At 39.2% G+C, this 17,119-nt stretch overlaps 1 protein-coding gene across 4 annotated transcripts in view; it reads right to left on the bottom strand.

The window, feature by feature from the left end:
* Positions 1-17,119, bottom strand: part of PLXNB2 (plexin B2) — a 331,034-nt gene that overhangs the window by 47,532 nt on the left and 266,383 nt on the right. For all 4 annotated transcript variants that reach the window (XM_044423441.1, XM_044423440.1, XM_044423443.1 and 1 more), the window contains 4 exons: positions 16,452-16,560; positions 4,828-4,964; positions 2,598-2,768; positions 6-138 (listed from right to left, as the gene is read on the bottom strand). In XM_044423441.1, coding sequence (XP_044279376.1) covers positions 6-138; positions 2,598-2,768; positions 4,828-4,964; positions 16,452-16,560 — 550 coding nt within the window. The remainder of the gene's footprint in view (positions 1-5; positions 139-2,597; positions 2,769-4,827; positions 4,965-16,451; positions 16,561-17,119) is intronic.

Here is a 17,119-nt window from a genome sequence, read left to right as displayed (position 1 = left end):
CCTACCTTTTGTGACTCTGCTTGTCTCTTCCTCCTCTTCCTTGATGAGGAATCTTCATAAGACTTAAAAAGAACTTCCACAGAGAAATTCTGAATGATATCAAAACCAGTTCCAACTACAGTAATATTCCGCCCTCCACTGAAATACAAAAAACACAAATAAAACTATATATGCCTTCTACTTCTATTTCTGTTCAACTTTACATCTACTTTAATTATTACATACTACTAGTTATCTTGGGTGGAGAATGATTAAATGCATGTTAAAGAGTTGGTGGCTGAGTTCACACACAATGACTACCCACGGATAAGCTATGATCAGTTTGGGTTGTTTTGCAAAGAAAACACGATTAGTCCAACTGACAATCGAACTCATCATGGGTACTTCACTCTCTCCTTCCCTCTCATTCCTCCAGTCTCCTTTGTCTTACAGCTGCAAGAGTGAACTGACTTCACTCTTGTTGCACAAAGTGGGCCTGTGCTCTTTCATCCCCAAGCAAAATAAGAATACAGGCATCTTCTTTGTACCTGCAGGGCAAACATGTTATAAAGTCCAATGGGGAGGATGGGGGCCTGATCACACACCAGCAAGGGGAAGCAGATCCTGGCCATCCTTTCTGGTGAACAAAAGGTCTATTCTCAGTAGTAAGGGTGGCTGCTGTGTGCTGCTGTGGGTGGGGGAAAACTTCTGAGAGCAGGCCCCAGGTACTGCTTAGGCACTTTGGAGGCCACTGTCAGTAGCATTCATGTAGCAGTTGCCTGTCAAGAGTTTTGGGGGGATTTTAGTCACTCTTGCTAAAAGGCTCTCTGGATTCAGACGACATGACAAACCATCATGGGTGACAGCAACCCTAGAACAGCCCATCAGGTCTCAGGGTGGATTGACTGGGGAAAAAAAATGCCACCCTAGGAGATCAAGCCTGTTTTTGCATGCCATGACAATTTGCCTATGATAAAAAGGTCGTTGTTCATCAGAACCATGCCAATGTCTAATCTTAATAAGGAAATTCTGTCCTTAGGAAAAGTAAAAAGAGAACGATGTCTGCTTCCAGTTCTAATCTCAATGTTAGTTGCATTTCAATCTTCCAAAAGCAAAAGGGAGGCAGATGGTACAAAGATGTTTGCTGGTTTTCCTGTGACAGACAAGTCAATTATATTACACACAGATCATGTGAGAGTCATTTTGCTTTCTGCAGACTGGCAAAACTTGGTTCATTATGTGGTTGTTCACACTAGTCACCATGGTTGTTTGAGCCTCTGTAGATTGGCTTAGGCAGCTCATTAAAAATGTTAGATATGTTCCTTCACTCAACAAGACACTTGTAAATGGTTGATGGTGCAGGAGTCCCACAAACTGTAGAATACAGAAATCTCCCCCATAATCTATGCTCTCCCCTCAGAAATTTAACATATGGGCAGAAATCTTTGATTAAATATGATGAAGCTACACCACACAAGAGAATTCTGCACCTGGTCAGCAGAAAAACCAGCCCAATGCATGTAGAGGATTTGGCTGAACTTTGCTGCTTTGCCTGTCTCTTAGGGACTGCCTGACTGTTTATGTTCCATACAGAGATTGTTGTATGTTATTAGCAAGTCTATATTATAGATACTGTTATGAACAAGGCACATAAATTGTTTAAGCAGGCACTGACAAATGTTATGCAAAAGTATTTTAAGGTAATAATTTTGATCAGCTCCTATATTTTGTAGTGCATGCAGCTTGGTAAGAGGCTAGAAATGTAAGATACTGGGACCTAAAGACATAGCACTAAACTTATCAAAGGAGTGTTTGTCTCTGTGATGCAATTCAAAAAACAAGACACTCAGAGCCCAGAGGTGAGAATATTCCCTTTTATTCCCACTTTTAGAGGTGAGAATATTCAAAAGACAATCCCCCTAAGGTTGATGTTATCACAAAGTCAAATTGTATGACTGGCAGCTGAGTTTTAATGCCAAAAGTATAGCCATTTGGATTTCAGGTTAAGCTACAGGTAAATGGCAAAGCTCATGCTTTGTAAAGAGAAGGCCCCAGTCCATAGCCTCTCCAGGTGCAAACCTGAAAAACAGCTGCCTGGAACCCTATGGAGCCCTGGACAGTCACTGTAGACAATACTGAGCTTGATAGGGCAGCTTCTAACATTAATGACAAGACAGAACCTTTTGTTTCCTGTCTATTGGAGACCACTATGACTCAGGGATTAGGGGGATGTCTAATATGGCTAACTATTGAATGAAATTAAATGAAATAATATAGATACAGGCATTTGTGGGTATCTTCTTGAACCACATTGGGCCCCCTTTGTGGGCATCACGGAAGGTGATCGTGTCATGGTAACTGTGGACTAGACTGGAAATCCCTGCAATTAACAGTCCTAAGAGCAGCCAATACATCTGACACTTATACTTGAATGAAGAAAGGTCTGACTTCCCTGAAGGTAATGACTTATTTCAGAAGAAAGATACAATCATGCTATATTTACTGTGATTACTTAGACCAGGGTAGCAGTTATCTAATAATTACATGGCAAGAAAGGAAAACACGATTTCAGCTTATTAAAACTGAACACATCTCTACAGTAGGAGTTTTTTTTTAACCTGCGAATGCTGACTTCAGGGGTGATCTTGCTAACCGTAGGGTTTTCGCTATAGATAAATTGTTCATTTTGTATTATTTTTTTGCTATGTCCATGATGTACTGTTACGGAAACAGGTCCTTCTTTGGTATTTTGTCCAGTAATGCAAACAATTTCTTGTCCGAATCGGGTGCTAAGTTAAAGAAAAGGAGAATAAATCATGTTATAAACAATGATATTATCAAGGCACACACATTCCTTTATACAAATGGTCCACGTTAAAATTGCTATACGGACTACAGAAAAGAAACAGTGAATCAGGATAATCAGGAGCATATGAGAAACCAAGTTCACCACTAGGCAACAGGAGGAGTCTTTTCTTGGCAGGAAGCAGGGAGAGTACAAGAATGGCAAAGGAATGGCATGACCCGCACTGCTTGTCCTTAGGATTATGCCATTTTAGGTAGCTCTGCTCTCCAGCTATTCACAGCAACACTGGAAACAAGGAAAAACTATCTTTGTTTTATGCTTGAGCATTCAGTACTTTTTCAGCTGAGGGAAAAAAAACACAAATAGGGCTATGAATGGATAGAACCAGGTCACCTATATCTCCAAACTGTTGTTGGGGTACCAGGAAAGCTTCTGCATTTCCTGTTTTAAGCCTGCCATCTTTCCAGGTTCCCTAACAGGTGGGCTACCAATTGTTTTAAATTGTCAGCAGAGAGTTAATCAATAATATTGCAGAGCTCCTGCTGCCATGATGCCAGGAACTTATGGCCTGTTTCAATCCAGTTCTGCTCATGATTTTTAACCCACTCATCCCATTCAGATATTTGAGAACTGTCCTAACTTTTTGGTCCTAAAACCAGGTTTTATGGAGGTTGCCTGCTTTATGTGAGACCTCATGCTCAAGTTCTCTGGAAATCCATTGCAATATGGATGCATTTTATAAAATAAGTGTAAAAAGCACTTGCTCCTGCCTTTCTTTTTCTCCCTCTTTTCTAACTCCATCTTAGATGTCTTCAACACCCAAAGCAAACAGAAGATAAATTTAAGAGTGTTTATATCTATTTATGACATCAGATTTGCAGACAACACTATGAGGCTTCTATACAGATTATCTATTTCCTTGTCTCTTGATTCTAACACTGACACTGGTAGCAGTTAATGTTCTATACTCCAATCCTTTTATGTTAATCTTGGGAATTTTGCCAAAAGCAGACTTTCTAAAATACGATCCATCTATTACAGAATTTTCCTGTCTTCTTAAAAGACTTCCTTCAGCCATAATAATCCCCACAGCACATCATCATGTGGACAATATTATTTTTTGTCTTGAATCAACAGGAAACATTTAGCAGGATAAATCTACCATCATCCCTGCTTCTCACCTACAGGAAGTAATCACATGCTTTAATCTCATTTTTCAATACATTTTCAGTAATTTCAAAATTCCCTGCCCACAGTGGTTCAGCTCATAGAGTATTGGCTTTTTTTTTTTACTGTCAGTCATTCCTTCTCCACTTTTGAGACTCATCTAGGCATGCATGAGAATTTTGTTCCTGTATGCAAAGCATACCAATGATTATAAACCATTTACAAACCTTAATGTGAGCAGGCACATATTTCCTGGAAAACATTAGCCATTTCCTAAGCTTGTATTTGTGCTTGAAAGTGTGCATGTGCAAGTGTGCATTTCTGAAAATACACCCTTCCCTCTCAAAACCACATTTTCATCCTTTAGCTTATGGGTGAAAGGTGTGCATTTGGAGTGTGTGCTTAGAAAAGTCTATTAAAATGCACACTTTTCCTATTAAAAAAGAAGAGCCATTTAAGAATGAAAATGAGGTAAGACAAGAATCAAGATGGAAAACACCATCTCTCATTCCTAAACTTACCATATAAAAATGGTGGAGCTCAACCTCATTATAGCCTAAGAAAATTGGACAGGCCCACAAGTACATGATAAGAACTAAGTTAGCATAAATAATCCATTATGTTACTTTAGGTACAATCCTGGTTTCTTTATTTCTCTTTATTTTGAATCTTGAAGCTTTGGTAATTGGCTTAATATGTCTGAACTGTTTCCCCTGAAGTACATTTTGTAGAGATGGAAACATGCGAAAGTATGAAGCCAAGATGACTGAATATTCTGTTGACATACAACAGTATAATATAAATGGCACAGCCGTAGCTAAGGTGGTGGTGGGGAATCAAGGTGTGTAAGAGGAAATAGGTGCCTTTATACTTACACTCTGCAGGGTTCATTATCAAGGTAAACTTTAACATCCTGAATAGAGCCAGTGTCCAAGTTTGTGCCTCTGATAGTTAGGGCTGTCCCCCCAGCCTGGGGTCCCTTCTGAGGACATATGCCTGTAGGTTCAGGATCCTGTTTGAAGAAATGGTTAGAAACAGACTAAAATAAGTTTTTATTCTAACAAAAGCACTTTCTAAGTATAGTAGTAATGCTTATCTGTAAAAAGAAAAGAAAAACGGATCAGTGGAGAAGAAATGAAAGAGATTATGGGGATACTCATATTTGAAGCTTATACCACTATAAGCTGCTATTGATTTCAAGGCCCAAGCTACAACGCTGTGGATAAGCTGTCTATTCATTTTTTTGGAGGTTTTCTTTTGAGTTTACTGGATCCAGCCTTCATTTCAGTGCTCAGCCCCACATTCTACCCCATATACATTTTGGAGATTTGACTGTATGTTAATGACATAAGCCACTAAAGCTAGTTCGGGTGTTATAGCCAAATGTGAAAGTAGTAAAAAAGTTTTGATATTTGTAGCAAAGGCAGCACTAGTCACCCATGCTCAAAAGGAAAATATCAGTATGGGACTACTTGCATCATTTGTGACCCGCTGTCTCATATACCAGAACAACACAAGATTAATAAACATCCTATCTAAGACTGCAAAATAGAGTGATGTTTTTCAGGCCAGTAGGCTGCATTCTACTTGGCGATCACATGATGCACAGACCTGACCTGGAGACCGAGTCCAGAAATGTTATGAGAAATAGCTGTTTCCTAAGTAAATAAAGAAGCTTTGTGACCTTGCAAATACTGCTGTAAGCTGATCCACTAACAGGGTTTTTAAAATGGTAATCTATGCCTGTGTTTGGATTAAAACCTGTCATATAAAAATGGCATTGAAGTTGCATCCAAAGGGAGAAATGAGATGGAAACACATATGTGGGGGGACCAAAAAAACCCCCAGGAATTTATAAAAATTGTGTATTTATTTTTACATATTCAAACTTCAATCACCTTCAAAGTACTCAGCATTTGATACAATGCACCTATCGAGACTTTTTTCCACTGCTCAGAAAAGGTTTTGAACTTGTCGATCTTGATGCCTTTTAGTGCTTCTACTGTTTTTTGTTTCACCTCTTCCACACTGGCAAAACGTTTCCCTTTGAGGATTTTTTTACACCCAGGGAAAGAAGAGAAAGTTGCATGGGGAAAGATCAGGTGAATAAGGAGAGTGGGACAGAAGGGTCATGCCATTTTGGTCAAAAACTGCTGAACACTCAGCTGAACCAAATTTCACTGCTGCATGTTGTTCGTGTAAATCAGCCATCAAAAAATAGGCAAACACATTGAAAGAGTCTCCAAAAAACCCACAAAAAACCTCACTAAAGCCGTACGCAGCCTCTCACAACAATGCTGCTTGGTACACTGATGCAGATGTATTCCTTGAATACTCTCCTACTGGGGAAAGCCCTCCAGAAGGTAATTTCTTGATTTTTTTGCCCCCCCCCCCCTGTACATTGTGTCCTCCAATACCTCTTCTTTCACTGAACTGTAGGCCTAGGACAGGAGTGGCAAAGATGAGATGAGAGATACTGTAAGATCCAAAATAAAGGCTGCACTGCTGCACTTAAAACATGGGAAGCGAGATCCCCAGCATCTTTAAACTGGACCAGTCCACTTCCCTGAGCTCAAGGTAAGCACTTTTGTAAAGGCTCAACTAAACTGATGACTTTGACTTTTTTATAAGATGCTTTTAAAAATTATTTCTCTCATTTTTTACAATACGACAGCCAAGTATTAATCAGTTACTCATCTGAAAACAGATGCACTCAATGGGTTGACGCATCTCACTGATCTGCCCTGGCAATAAGCTGTAATGGAGGGATTGTTGTGTGTGTAACCCATGGTGGCACCCAACATACAATCAGGCTCTCTGTGGGTTGTTGTTCCCCCTCTTCCCCTTGGTTCTCCAGGTGGTATTTTATAGGATTTACTGATTCTATTCCCCATTCAGTCATGAAGACCCTGGGAGAGTTTGAATCAGTCACTGCCGCTTAGTCCACCCTACATCACAGGGTTGTTGTGAGCATAAAAAAGGGAGAGCAGATAAATTTGTAAGCTTCGTTGGGCTCCTTTCAAGATGAAGAAAAGTGGAATGTAAATGTAATACAATTATAGTAATACTCTAGCAAGGAAAGAAAATATACTTCCCTAAAATTCCCTTTCTAAGCCTCACAGGTTTGTTGGGAATACACAGTATGATTTATTCTCGTATTTCCTAGTTTGAGTTCTATAAGAAAGAAGAACACTCGTGGGGTATGCTGCCTTTTGTTGCAAGTTCCACTTGTAATATGAAACTTTTAAGACACTTTATATAAAAAAGAAGTGCCAAAGAAATTAGAAAAGTAGTGATTCAGATGGAATATCAAAAATATTTGAATAAGCAGATATTTATAGCTGTTTGCCTGAAAGCATGCTTAGGCAGCATTTGGGGATTAGGGATGTTTCTATTATATACTCTTTAAAGAGCAAGATAAGCATAATCTGTTAACATAAACTGTTAAAAATGGACACCAATTGACAGAAGCACAGACTAAGTAATGGGGAAGTCTTCCTACTTTCTTCTCTGCTGTTCATAATGCATTAGCGTTTGCTTTGAATGTGGCTGGATTACTTGCCAAAAGATATCATGAATCTCTTTCTTTTCTGTACTGCAGTAAACTTCTTACCCAGTAATAGTGCCAATTCATCTTTTATCCAGGCATACCCTCTTGTGGAGTATATTAGCTTATAAGCTACAGGAGTAAAGGCCTGTAATAGATGGTTTTTGATGGATTCCAGACAAAACTGGCCAGGGTTTGATTTTACAACACATAAAATGGGCTACACTGGCTTAGGCTTGGTTTCTAGCTGTGGCTTGAGTATATTCATTACATGCTGTGAACTAAATTGCAGCTGTCTATTGCTCTACAGAAGCAGGTATTAAATGTGGTCCTAGTTCCAAAAATATGAATTCCAGAGACATATTTATCCTTGTATAAGCAAAGGACCTCCTGGCTCTTTTTCCCCTGTGTTGTTCAGTTGGGATATTACAACTTAAGCCGCTTTCCTCTAGAACTGGAGGCTGAGGGTCCCCATCTGGCCCACTAGTTAACCCCAGATGGTCACATTCCCTGTCTTAGTTGGGACCTACTTCTTCCCAACTGCAGGTCATTGAGTAGTTGCTCACCCTTAGTGCAGTTTTTCCTCCATTCTACAATGTTGAAAAGCTTCTCCTTAAGGCTTCGTCACTGCCAACAAGAACTTCAAGATAATATATGCTGGTATTTGGGCCCTTGCTCCTTTTGCCTCTGGTTCACATCCTTCCCCTCTCCTTGCTGACCACTAGACTTCAGCATTCAAAAGATTCTCTAAAGTGGAATTTGGCCTTCAAGCTGAAAGAAGTTCAGTTTCCCTACTTGATAGGCAGCTGCTGGTCATATTAAATCCACATTGCTTTTAGTACAGACCTATTATGATGTCTCAAGCACTTTATTGCCCATACTCTAGAAATACATATAGCTTAATTACGTTTGGATGGACAACTGTAATCTGCCCTAAACAGCCAGTGTAATAGGGACTATAGGAGGGGATCTCCTGTGTTTATACCAGTTTCTGAGGTGTTTAGGGGGATGTGTGTGTGAGAGAGATCGTTTTATATCAATTTCTGAGAAATGTTAGGGAGATGCAAGAGAGAGAGGCTTTTCAGTGGTTGTGGACAAGCTTTGGAACTAGTTCAGAGAGGTCTGTTAGCCTCATCTCTGTTAGACTTCTGCATGCTGGCAGATTTTCTCTTCTATTCTGGTAGCCTTTTAACCTTTTAACAGTTTACTCTTACTTTTGCCCCATGGTTTTATCGCTGAATTGCTCTTTGGCTGGGTATTTAAAAAATGTTTACATGCATTGTTTTATCTCTACGTTTTTGATTCTTACTGTCTCTTTGATTCACTTTTATACGTGTTATTGCTTTGACCATTTTGTTAATTTTAGCTGATTTGGTGTTTCTGTACATAAGTGGGTTATACATTTAACAAAAGAAAAACAAAATAAGAACAAAACAAGAACAAAACTTCCCATCGACCTTATGTTTGTTATAGTGCTTAGTTGTTCCATTAGTGACTCAGACCTAGCTACCATTCTTTCTTAAGATACTTTTGGTTGTGTGCCATCAGGATGGCTCCAACTTAAGGGCAATCCTATGAATGAAAGCCTTCCAAAATTCAAGGCTGTAGTACTTGTATGGAGTCCATCCATCTCATATTTGGTTTTATGATATTGTTCATATACAACTGCAGGTGAAATACTCTAAGTAAACATGCAGATTGAATCTGGATCATGCAGTTACCATAAAGAGTAGATTCATGGGATAGTAGATGGACATTAATATAGCTTCAAGTGCTGAATTTGGTTTGCCTGACAAAGCAGCTGAATCATACTGATTTACAAGAGTTGGTCACACTGTGCTTTAGTTGCACAATCATGTGCTTTTGTTAAGACAGACTAGGGTATGTCAGTGCCCATGCAAAGCACATGAGGATTGTTCTTTATTTAGCCATGACAAGAAGTAAGAAAAGGCTGCAGTTATTTTGAATGATCTTTACAGGAACAGCAACACACTCTGAAATTGGTAGTTCCTTTCTTATTCCTACAAGCACTAGTTTTGCAGAAGCTGAGGCAAGCAGACTTCTCTGCAAAATTTATTTAATGTTCAGTAGACTTGCCCTAGAATGGGATTCAATGCAGTGCACTGCAAATAGCAATTAACATTTAGCTTTGATATTGAAGAGAAGAGCACTTTCATAAAGCCTAAGGAACTTTTCAAAAATTTTAATTGTGCGTCAGATGGTATTTACTCCCACATAAGAAGGCTACATTGCGTGTTACGCTGAAGTCTTAAGAAATAATATATGTCTATGGTATGCTTTTCCCATCTCCCTTTTCTCAGGTCTCCACAGGATGAAAGTCACAATTCAGGGAAATATCTTGAAGCAGAACCCACAGGAGCTTGTCTTGTCCTAGCCTTTTTGACATGAACGGGAGTGATGCAGTAAGACACACCCTGAACTCATAATTATTGCATCCAAAATCACTGACATTCATTTTAAATATACTGTGTTAACACAAAGATTAAGAAAGCATGAATGCCTAACAACGAATGGTAATTATAGCAACAGAACAGGGCAATTTCAATATGGTTAGAAATATGGTTAGAGGAGCATGTCTAAATGGAGAGGATCTATTTCTGACTCAAAGAGAAGAAGGAGATCTGCAAGTACTCGTTTCTCAGTTTACTGAATTGTGATGGGCTGCTGCAGGGCCAAAATAGGATGAGTATCTGATGCGATGCCGCAGCCACTGGACTGAAATATACATCCCCGAAGTTTACACTAGACCTCTACACAGAGCTGCTGCGTTACGATGGATATTGGAAGTCTTGCATCATGCGACATCTTGCTGATTGCCGTCCAGCCAAATTTAAGCAGTTTAATGTCTCATTGATTTCAATGGAAGAGATTTAACACATGCTTAGCTCTGTTACTGAAATCAATGGGTCTTAAAATGCTCTTTGTCTAGCTTTTCTTTATTTTCCCCTAATTTTTAGCATGTGCACTGAAAACTATGTGCATAGTAACAAAAGCAGTTATAAAACCTATGCACATGATTTTTAATTTTGCATTCGTCTCTTTTGCAACCAAAAGCATGCCCTTTTCCTGGTGCTTTTAATATAATCATCTGGTGCTCAAGAAAGCTGCCTCAGCACACCTAATGTTTTCCTTAATGGGTCAATAAAGCAAGCCATAAACTTTTTTAGTGCTATGAATTTAATGAAAGGTTCTTTTTAGATGAAACTGTGCACAATAGGGTTACATCTAAGGTTTTAAATCTCTTACTATTTGGTTACACAATGCTATCCTCATGATGAAACAGTTATATCTATCTTGACAACCAGTATCAAATCATCTCATATTACCATCATTAATCAAATCGTGCAAATCTGCTCCTAAACACAGAGCAGCCATTTTAAACTTGATCAAATCAGCTATCATTTTCAGATCTGTTCCTAAACATAGAGCAGCCATTTTCAACTGAAGATGAAAACCCAAGAAGACTAGAAATGTTACCCAAAATTTGGCATGAAAGGCTATTTTTTTTTTCCTCCTGTGGTGGCTATCTGAGCTATCAACTTGGTCAGATGAACCAGGATTAAAGCATATTATGACTTCAGAGTTGATCATTCCTATCTTAGGAAAGGGAAGACTTAGGTAGCTATCATGTTCAACTTCTATGAGATTATTTATGAGATGGCATTGTCATTTCACTCCACGTTAATAATTGACAGGGAACATAAAGCAATTGGAGGCTGTGGTGAAGCACAGGCTGCTGCAATATTTGATAAGAATTAACTGAGCTATGACATGTTCCACTTGTATTAAATGGCTAAAAACTGCTTTTAGTTTCCCAGAAATCAAACAAAAACGTTATTATGACATGCTGCTATTTTGGCCACACCATGGCCTGCGAAGCAGCTTATATGTAACATGCACACACATAGCAAAGCCCTCCTGTTATTCTAGGTTCTCCTGGCCAGAATAGGCAGAATGGTAGGAATGCTAGAGGTTTTAGAGATTCTTGTTGCTTGATTTTTGTTTTGATTAGAGCTAGACAAATTTCTGACCTCATACAGCCAACTTATTCACCAGGCCCTAAAGACAACCTGGTAGATGTGGGTTTTCCATATTGTCCCCATCCCCTCCTCTCCGTACCCCCACTGTGGGGAAAGTCCCCACTTGGATTCATGTTCTGGATGTATAGCTGTACCTATTGCTTTGGAAGGTAAAATCCTCTATAGCCCATGTCCCTAGGATGTTCTCACAAACCCTAAGATTGCACCATTAGTTAATAAAATTGCAAATTTAAAGTTATTTAAATGCTATATTACTTGTTCTTCTATTTATAAATAACTATAACTTAAAATGTTTCACTTAACTGCTTTGCTCTCTTGGGATTGAGTGGGCCATACTTCAAATTAGAAAAAAAATGTGATTGACTTGAAGAAATTCAGGAAAATGGAAAAAGCATTAATGAGGCTTAAGGTTCCTTGTAACTCATAAATAACTGCTTGATGTATTTGTGTATGGGGCATTCATATATTGAGATAATGAACTTTTAAACATTAATTCGAGAAGGGTAAATATCACTCGTTCCCAAAAGATTTTGAGAAGCTGCTTACTCATCTATTTTTTGTTAAGGATGGCTCTGGAACTTTTTCACCGTTCACTCTCCCGCCCTACCAGAAGGAGAACGTTTTAGGGGAACATTTTACTTTATCTACAGGACCCCCCCCCCCACCTTTATATAACAAGGAGGGATTTGAGACCTGTTCTGTAAAAAAGCAGAAGCAGAAGCAGAAGCAGAGGAAGCAGAAGCAGAAGTCTTCTGCTGGACAAATCACACACAAACAGTGGCCAGAGGTAATCCTCCCAAACAAAGGCTCTTAAGCAATATAAGCAGACTGAACTTCAACTGCTGTGCCAGAAGCTGTAAAAGATCATGCCATGCTTCTAGAGATGTAAGTTAGCATTTCTAGGTTGTTATTATTTTTTTAATCCGTTTGTGCTCTGAAGTGGTTTTTACCTCTTCATGAAATGACAAATGAAAGCCCAGTGAGAGCATCTCAACATCAGAATTAACACAGAGACTGCACAGAAATAGATTCAGTATGTATTTGGCATAGCTGCATATAAAATGACCACAAAAACAAAAGGCCAGGACAGAAAGTGAGTGAGAGAGAGTGAAAGAAAGACTGAGAAAGAATTACATTTCCCAATGTCTAGCAAGCCAGCAAGCTTTCAGAAATATTTTTTTCATTTATCACATGGTTCATAACACCATGAACCAAAGCAAATGTAGACTATGACATATCTGCACTTTTCAGAAACAAATAGTTAGGCCATTTACAGAACCTTCTCTTTGTTTTTTGTTTTAAAGGATGGTCAAAAAATGTCCACAACTTTTTAGCAGGAAAAAAAATCTGCTAAAGAAAAATTCTCTTTTGGATGGGGTGGGGGAAAGGACAAATCAGAATTAGCACAAAATATGAAATGTCACATATAACAAATGAAGCCACCTATAAGTTGGTGACACAATGGTTTTTTCTTTTACTTTATACCTTCCTAGTATTTCTCTAAGGAAGTTTTGCAGCTAAAACCTGAGTTAAACTCAGGCTAAAAATCTTTAATAATGTTCTTGCAAACTTTGCTACTGTGACAATGTAACACTAAAGTTCACAAGAAAGCTGTTAATTCTTTAAGCCTGATGCTGATAGTGTTGAATGCCAGAAAACATCTTGGAGGAAGAATAGAGGTTTCAGCCACATTTGGATTCTAGCTTCCAGGCCATGGCCAAGTGGTTTGAAAGGTATTTGCATTCTAAAACTTGGTGCACAGCAGCAACATCATCAGATTAATTATATAACCAAATAGACTATGACTAATTACCAACCAAGTTTATTTACTGCTGTCCTAATATGCTACAGGTCATAAACCCCAAGAAAACAGGCAACTCAAATATTATGGCTACTTGTGGCACTGTCATTTTTGCTAAGAAAGTGTAAACACATGTGCTTTGGATCCACAGTCTACCTCACTTTTGCCTGCAGGCTACTGAGGCTTTGGTGTAGTTCTGATTTTGGAATGGGGAAGGAGATGATCTTTGCCAATTGCTCCCTTCCACTGCACTCCCCTAGGCACCCCTCAAAAATCATCTCTGGCAGGTTGAGGAAGCCTCTGAACAGCATGAGAAGGTCTGGGAGCTGCAGAGGAAGAGGAAAATTAATGAAGCTTGATCCCCAGGACAGTCATGAGCAGAACTCTGCTCCAGGAATGTTCCTGCTGGTAGGATAAATACTGGACTGGGTCCTATATCTTGGTCTTTGATAGTTTTTAATATTGGTGTTGATCTGTTCTAAAGGCTGTTTTGATTTTGTTCTCTGTTTTTCTTGTTTTGTTAGAGTTTTTAAATTGTACATCGTTTTGAGTGTCCCAATGGGCAGAAAAGCAATTTATTATACCATCCATCCATCTCAATTATGTTAAGGGAGGCAGGAAAGAGCATTTCTATGTTTTATAACATATCTCAAATTTCATACCAAACAAGCTTTTCAGGATCTTATTATTCAGTAGAAAGGATATTTTTTTAAGGAAAATGAATATTAATGGTGCCTGAAGTTGTTATAGAGAGCACAGACGAACAGAGACTAGAAGGAAAAGGATTATATAAGGAAACATCTTCTTCCAAGTTGGTCATTTAGATTCATCAAGTGTTTGGGAGTTTTGTTTAGATCCTTATGAGTCACAATAGACATTCATTGCTGCATCATATCTCAATTGACTACTATCTATAAGGGTCTGGAATAACTAGTGTTGGATCTAGACCAAATGGGTCTCATTTCAAATCTTCATCAAGTTCATTGGCAGACCTTGAAGGTGGAGGTCCTTGTGACCAAGACAAGGTCGAATAGCTGTACACATGGCGCCCTGTACCCCTTGAAACAGAGACAGATGCACCTGTTTTAAATCAGCAGTGTCAGAAATGGTGTATCACCTATACTTATGCAAGATTATGAAGGTAAGGCATGAATGTACAGTGGCAGTGGTGTCAGGGCTAGAATTTCAAAGCAAAAGCATAATGGACTACAATATGCCCACTCCTGCAATGAGTTGCCTGCACTGCTCCCAGACACCCTTGCTTTCTAATTTTGCCTGGCATTGTATATTTATCCAGCGTCTTCCTTCTTGTGACTTAACCACATCCACTTCCTCTGTGCTGCTAGTCTGCATGAAAGCTGAAATTGTGCAAACGGAAAAATAAAGGCTCAAGAGAATAACTTAACCCTGACATCCTATAACATGATACATTTCAGTAGTTATTTTTTTGACATAAAAAGTAACAGAAGAATTCTTTTAAAGGTTTCTTCAGTGAGTTAACAGATTATATCTATGTATGCATCAGAGAATCACTTATCTGTATCTTGCAGGCCTTATAGGAACTTGCACCACATCTGTGGCAAAGCAGTTGAGGCCCTTCCTTTGGCATGGTGACAGTATGCTTGGTTAAAGGCTTAATGGGATCATGTGTCAGATTATCTTACTCTCTATTTAGCCATGGTTTTGAATAAAACCAGCAATGGGGAATGCATGGCATTCCAGATGCTTCTGGACTCCAATTTCCATCATCCCTCATCTCTGGCTATGCTAGCAAGGCTATTGGGGGCTACAGTCTGCCAGCACCACACCTGAATTAAGCCATCTATCCAAAAACACTTTGAGATTGAGACTTGTTTTATTCCGCAACTGCACATTTATTCTTGCTATTAAGTTTACTGGTTCCAGGGGAAAGCATGATTTATTTTCTCAACTACGGTTTGATTTAAAGCTTGATATTTTTCTTTGGGTTGGGTGAGAACTCAAAAAGAGTTTGTGTTCCTGCTTTAATTATACCCAGCAGAACTGAAGCATGCACAGCTTAACTATTTTCTGCACTTCAACCTTGGCTTTTCACTAGAAGAAACACTTTTCTCTAGACAGAACACCCCTAACCCTGGGGAAGAGAATAGGGGAATGGGCAGCAGAAGGAACTAATGAGGATTCGGCATTCTAGTAGAGCTGCTTGACCAGGGGCAAATTATGCTCAGAGCTTCTTTTTCAGCCAGGATTCCTGACTGCAAGTCAATGATTCTCTGGCAGGAAATGATGCTCTCTGCATAGTGTGGCATTGCTTGGGCATGCTGCCAGGGCCCTCTTGCCTTCATCAGAGCCTTATGCTGGCTGCTAACTGATTCACATTAGGTTCTCTTTGGCCTTGGAGTAAGGTAACTGGAGGCACTATGCCTCCCACCACAGCTCACTGCCAGCTACACTGGTGGGACTTGCAATCCAACAAAATTGGTAAGGCTGTAACTTGCCCGCTTGTAAGGTAAAAGGAGAACTGCAGCCAGATGAGAGTTTGCATCTGTGCCTTCCCTTGAGCTTTCCAGGAATTATACTTTCAGAAGACACAAATGCTTTTTGGAGTGAGCTCAGGGCTGTTTGTCCAGCATTTTTTCTTCTTTGAACACATGCCGTAACCACGTTACTCAGAATAAGACTACTTTCGACTGATTTTTTGGGAGGGAGAGGTACGTTCTGATTTGTGGTAAACATTAGGATTTCTAATGCAGGAAATGTGAGCACATGTTTAACCCCCTTTCCATTTTATTCATTTGATTTGCATCCCAGCTTTCTACCAAGGAAAATGGCATTCAAGGTGTCTTGCAATAATAATTAAAATAATAACAGCACAATACATTAAAACACAATAAAATACTGATAACAGAATAGAAACAGAGCCCAGCTGAAAAGACCTCCATATACTCCCAAAGGCTTGTCTGAATACAAGTGACAGGACAATGGAAAAGCCTTAAAGTAATAAAAACCAATATTCTCCTTACAAAGTATGCACATTTGTGTCCCAAATGTAAAAAGAAAGCAAGATGCTGCCTGCGAAATAATGTAAAGTATTGACAAAGACATACTTGCCTGATATTTAAATTGCACTTCATTTGTTGATGTGCCCAGTGTTCCATTTATCTGAACTTCAATATTACCTTCTGTTTGCTCAGGCACACTTCCAACTTCACATACTATCCTATTTTGAAACAAAGTAAGTTTGTAGGTAAAAATCAAAATGTTTATCTTCCTGTAATATGTTGCTAAGGTTAGAGAAATAGGAATAAGTTTAGATTAGAGGCCTGAAAAGAAAGAAATGTCAAATAAAATATAACCAGTCACAAATTTTGCTCATCAGACTCTTAGGTGGAAGTCAGTGTTGCATAAGCTACCCTATCTTATCCCCTGCAGTTCCCACAGCTCCTAAAACACTGCTTTGGACGGTCCTCCGGCCCTGTAGAGCAGACCTTGAAAACATACAGGGGTATGAAGGGCAGAGAAGGAATTGATGTCTTCCAGCTATTTTGACAGAAGCAGAACAACACTGAAGTGAATGTCACCTCTTGGCAGTATAGTCCTACAACATCTCTATTTACAAGCACTACTCTTATGAGAGACTTACTCCTTAGTCTGTGCATGCAAGATTTTTCTAATACTTTGGAAGAAGATCACCCTTCATCATAGTTGCTGGCAGTGGGAAAGATGGCTGCTTTGGGTGGACATTCTCAAGGGCTGCTGGATGGGCTTTGGAAAATTCA

This window comes from Varanus komodoensis, unplaced genomic scaffold (assembly GCF_004798865.1).
Source record: "Varanus komodoensis strain SLA01 unplaced genomic scaffold, ASM479886v1 scaffold13_3, whole genome shotgun sequence".
NCBI classification, from domain to species: domain Eukaryota; kingdom Metazoa; phylum Chordata; class Lepidosauria; order Squamata; family Varanidae; genus Varanus; species Varanus komodoensis.
This window is presented reverse-complemented; position numbering and strand designations above follow the sequence as displayed.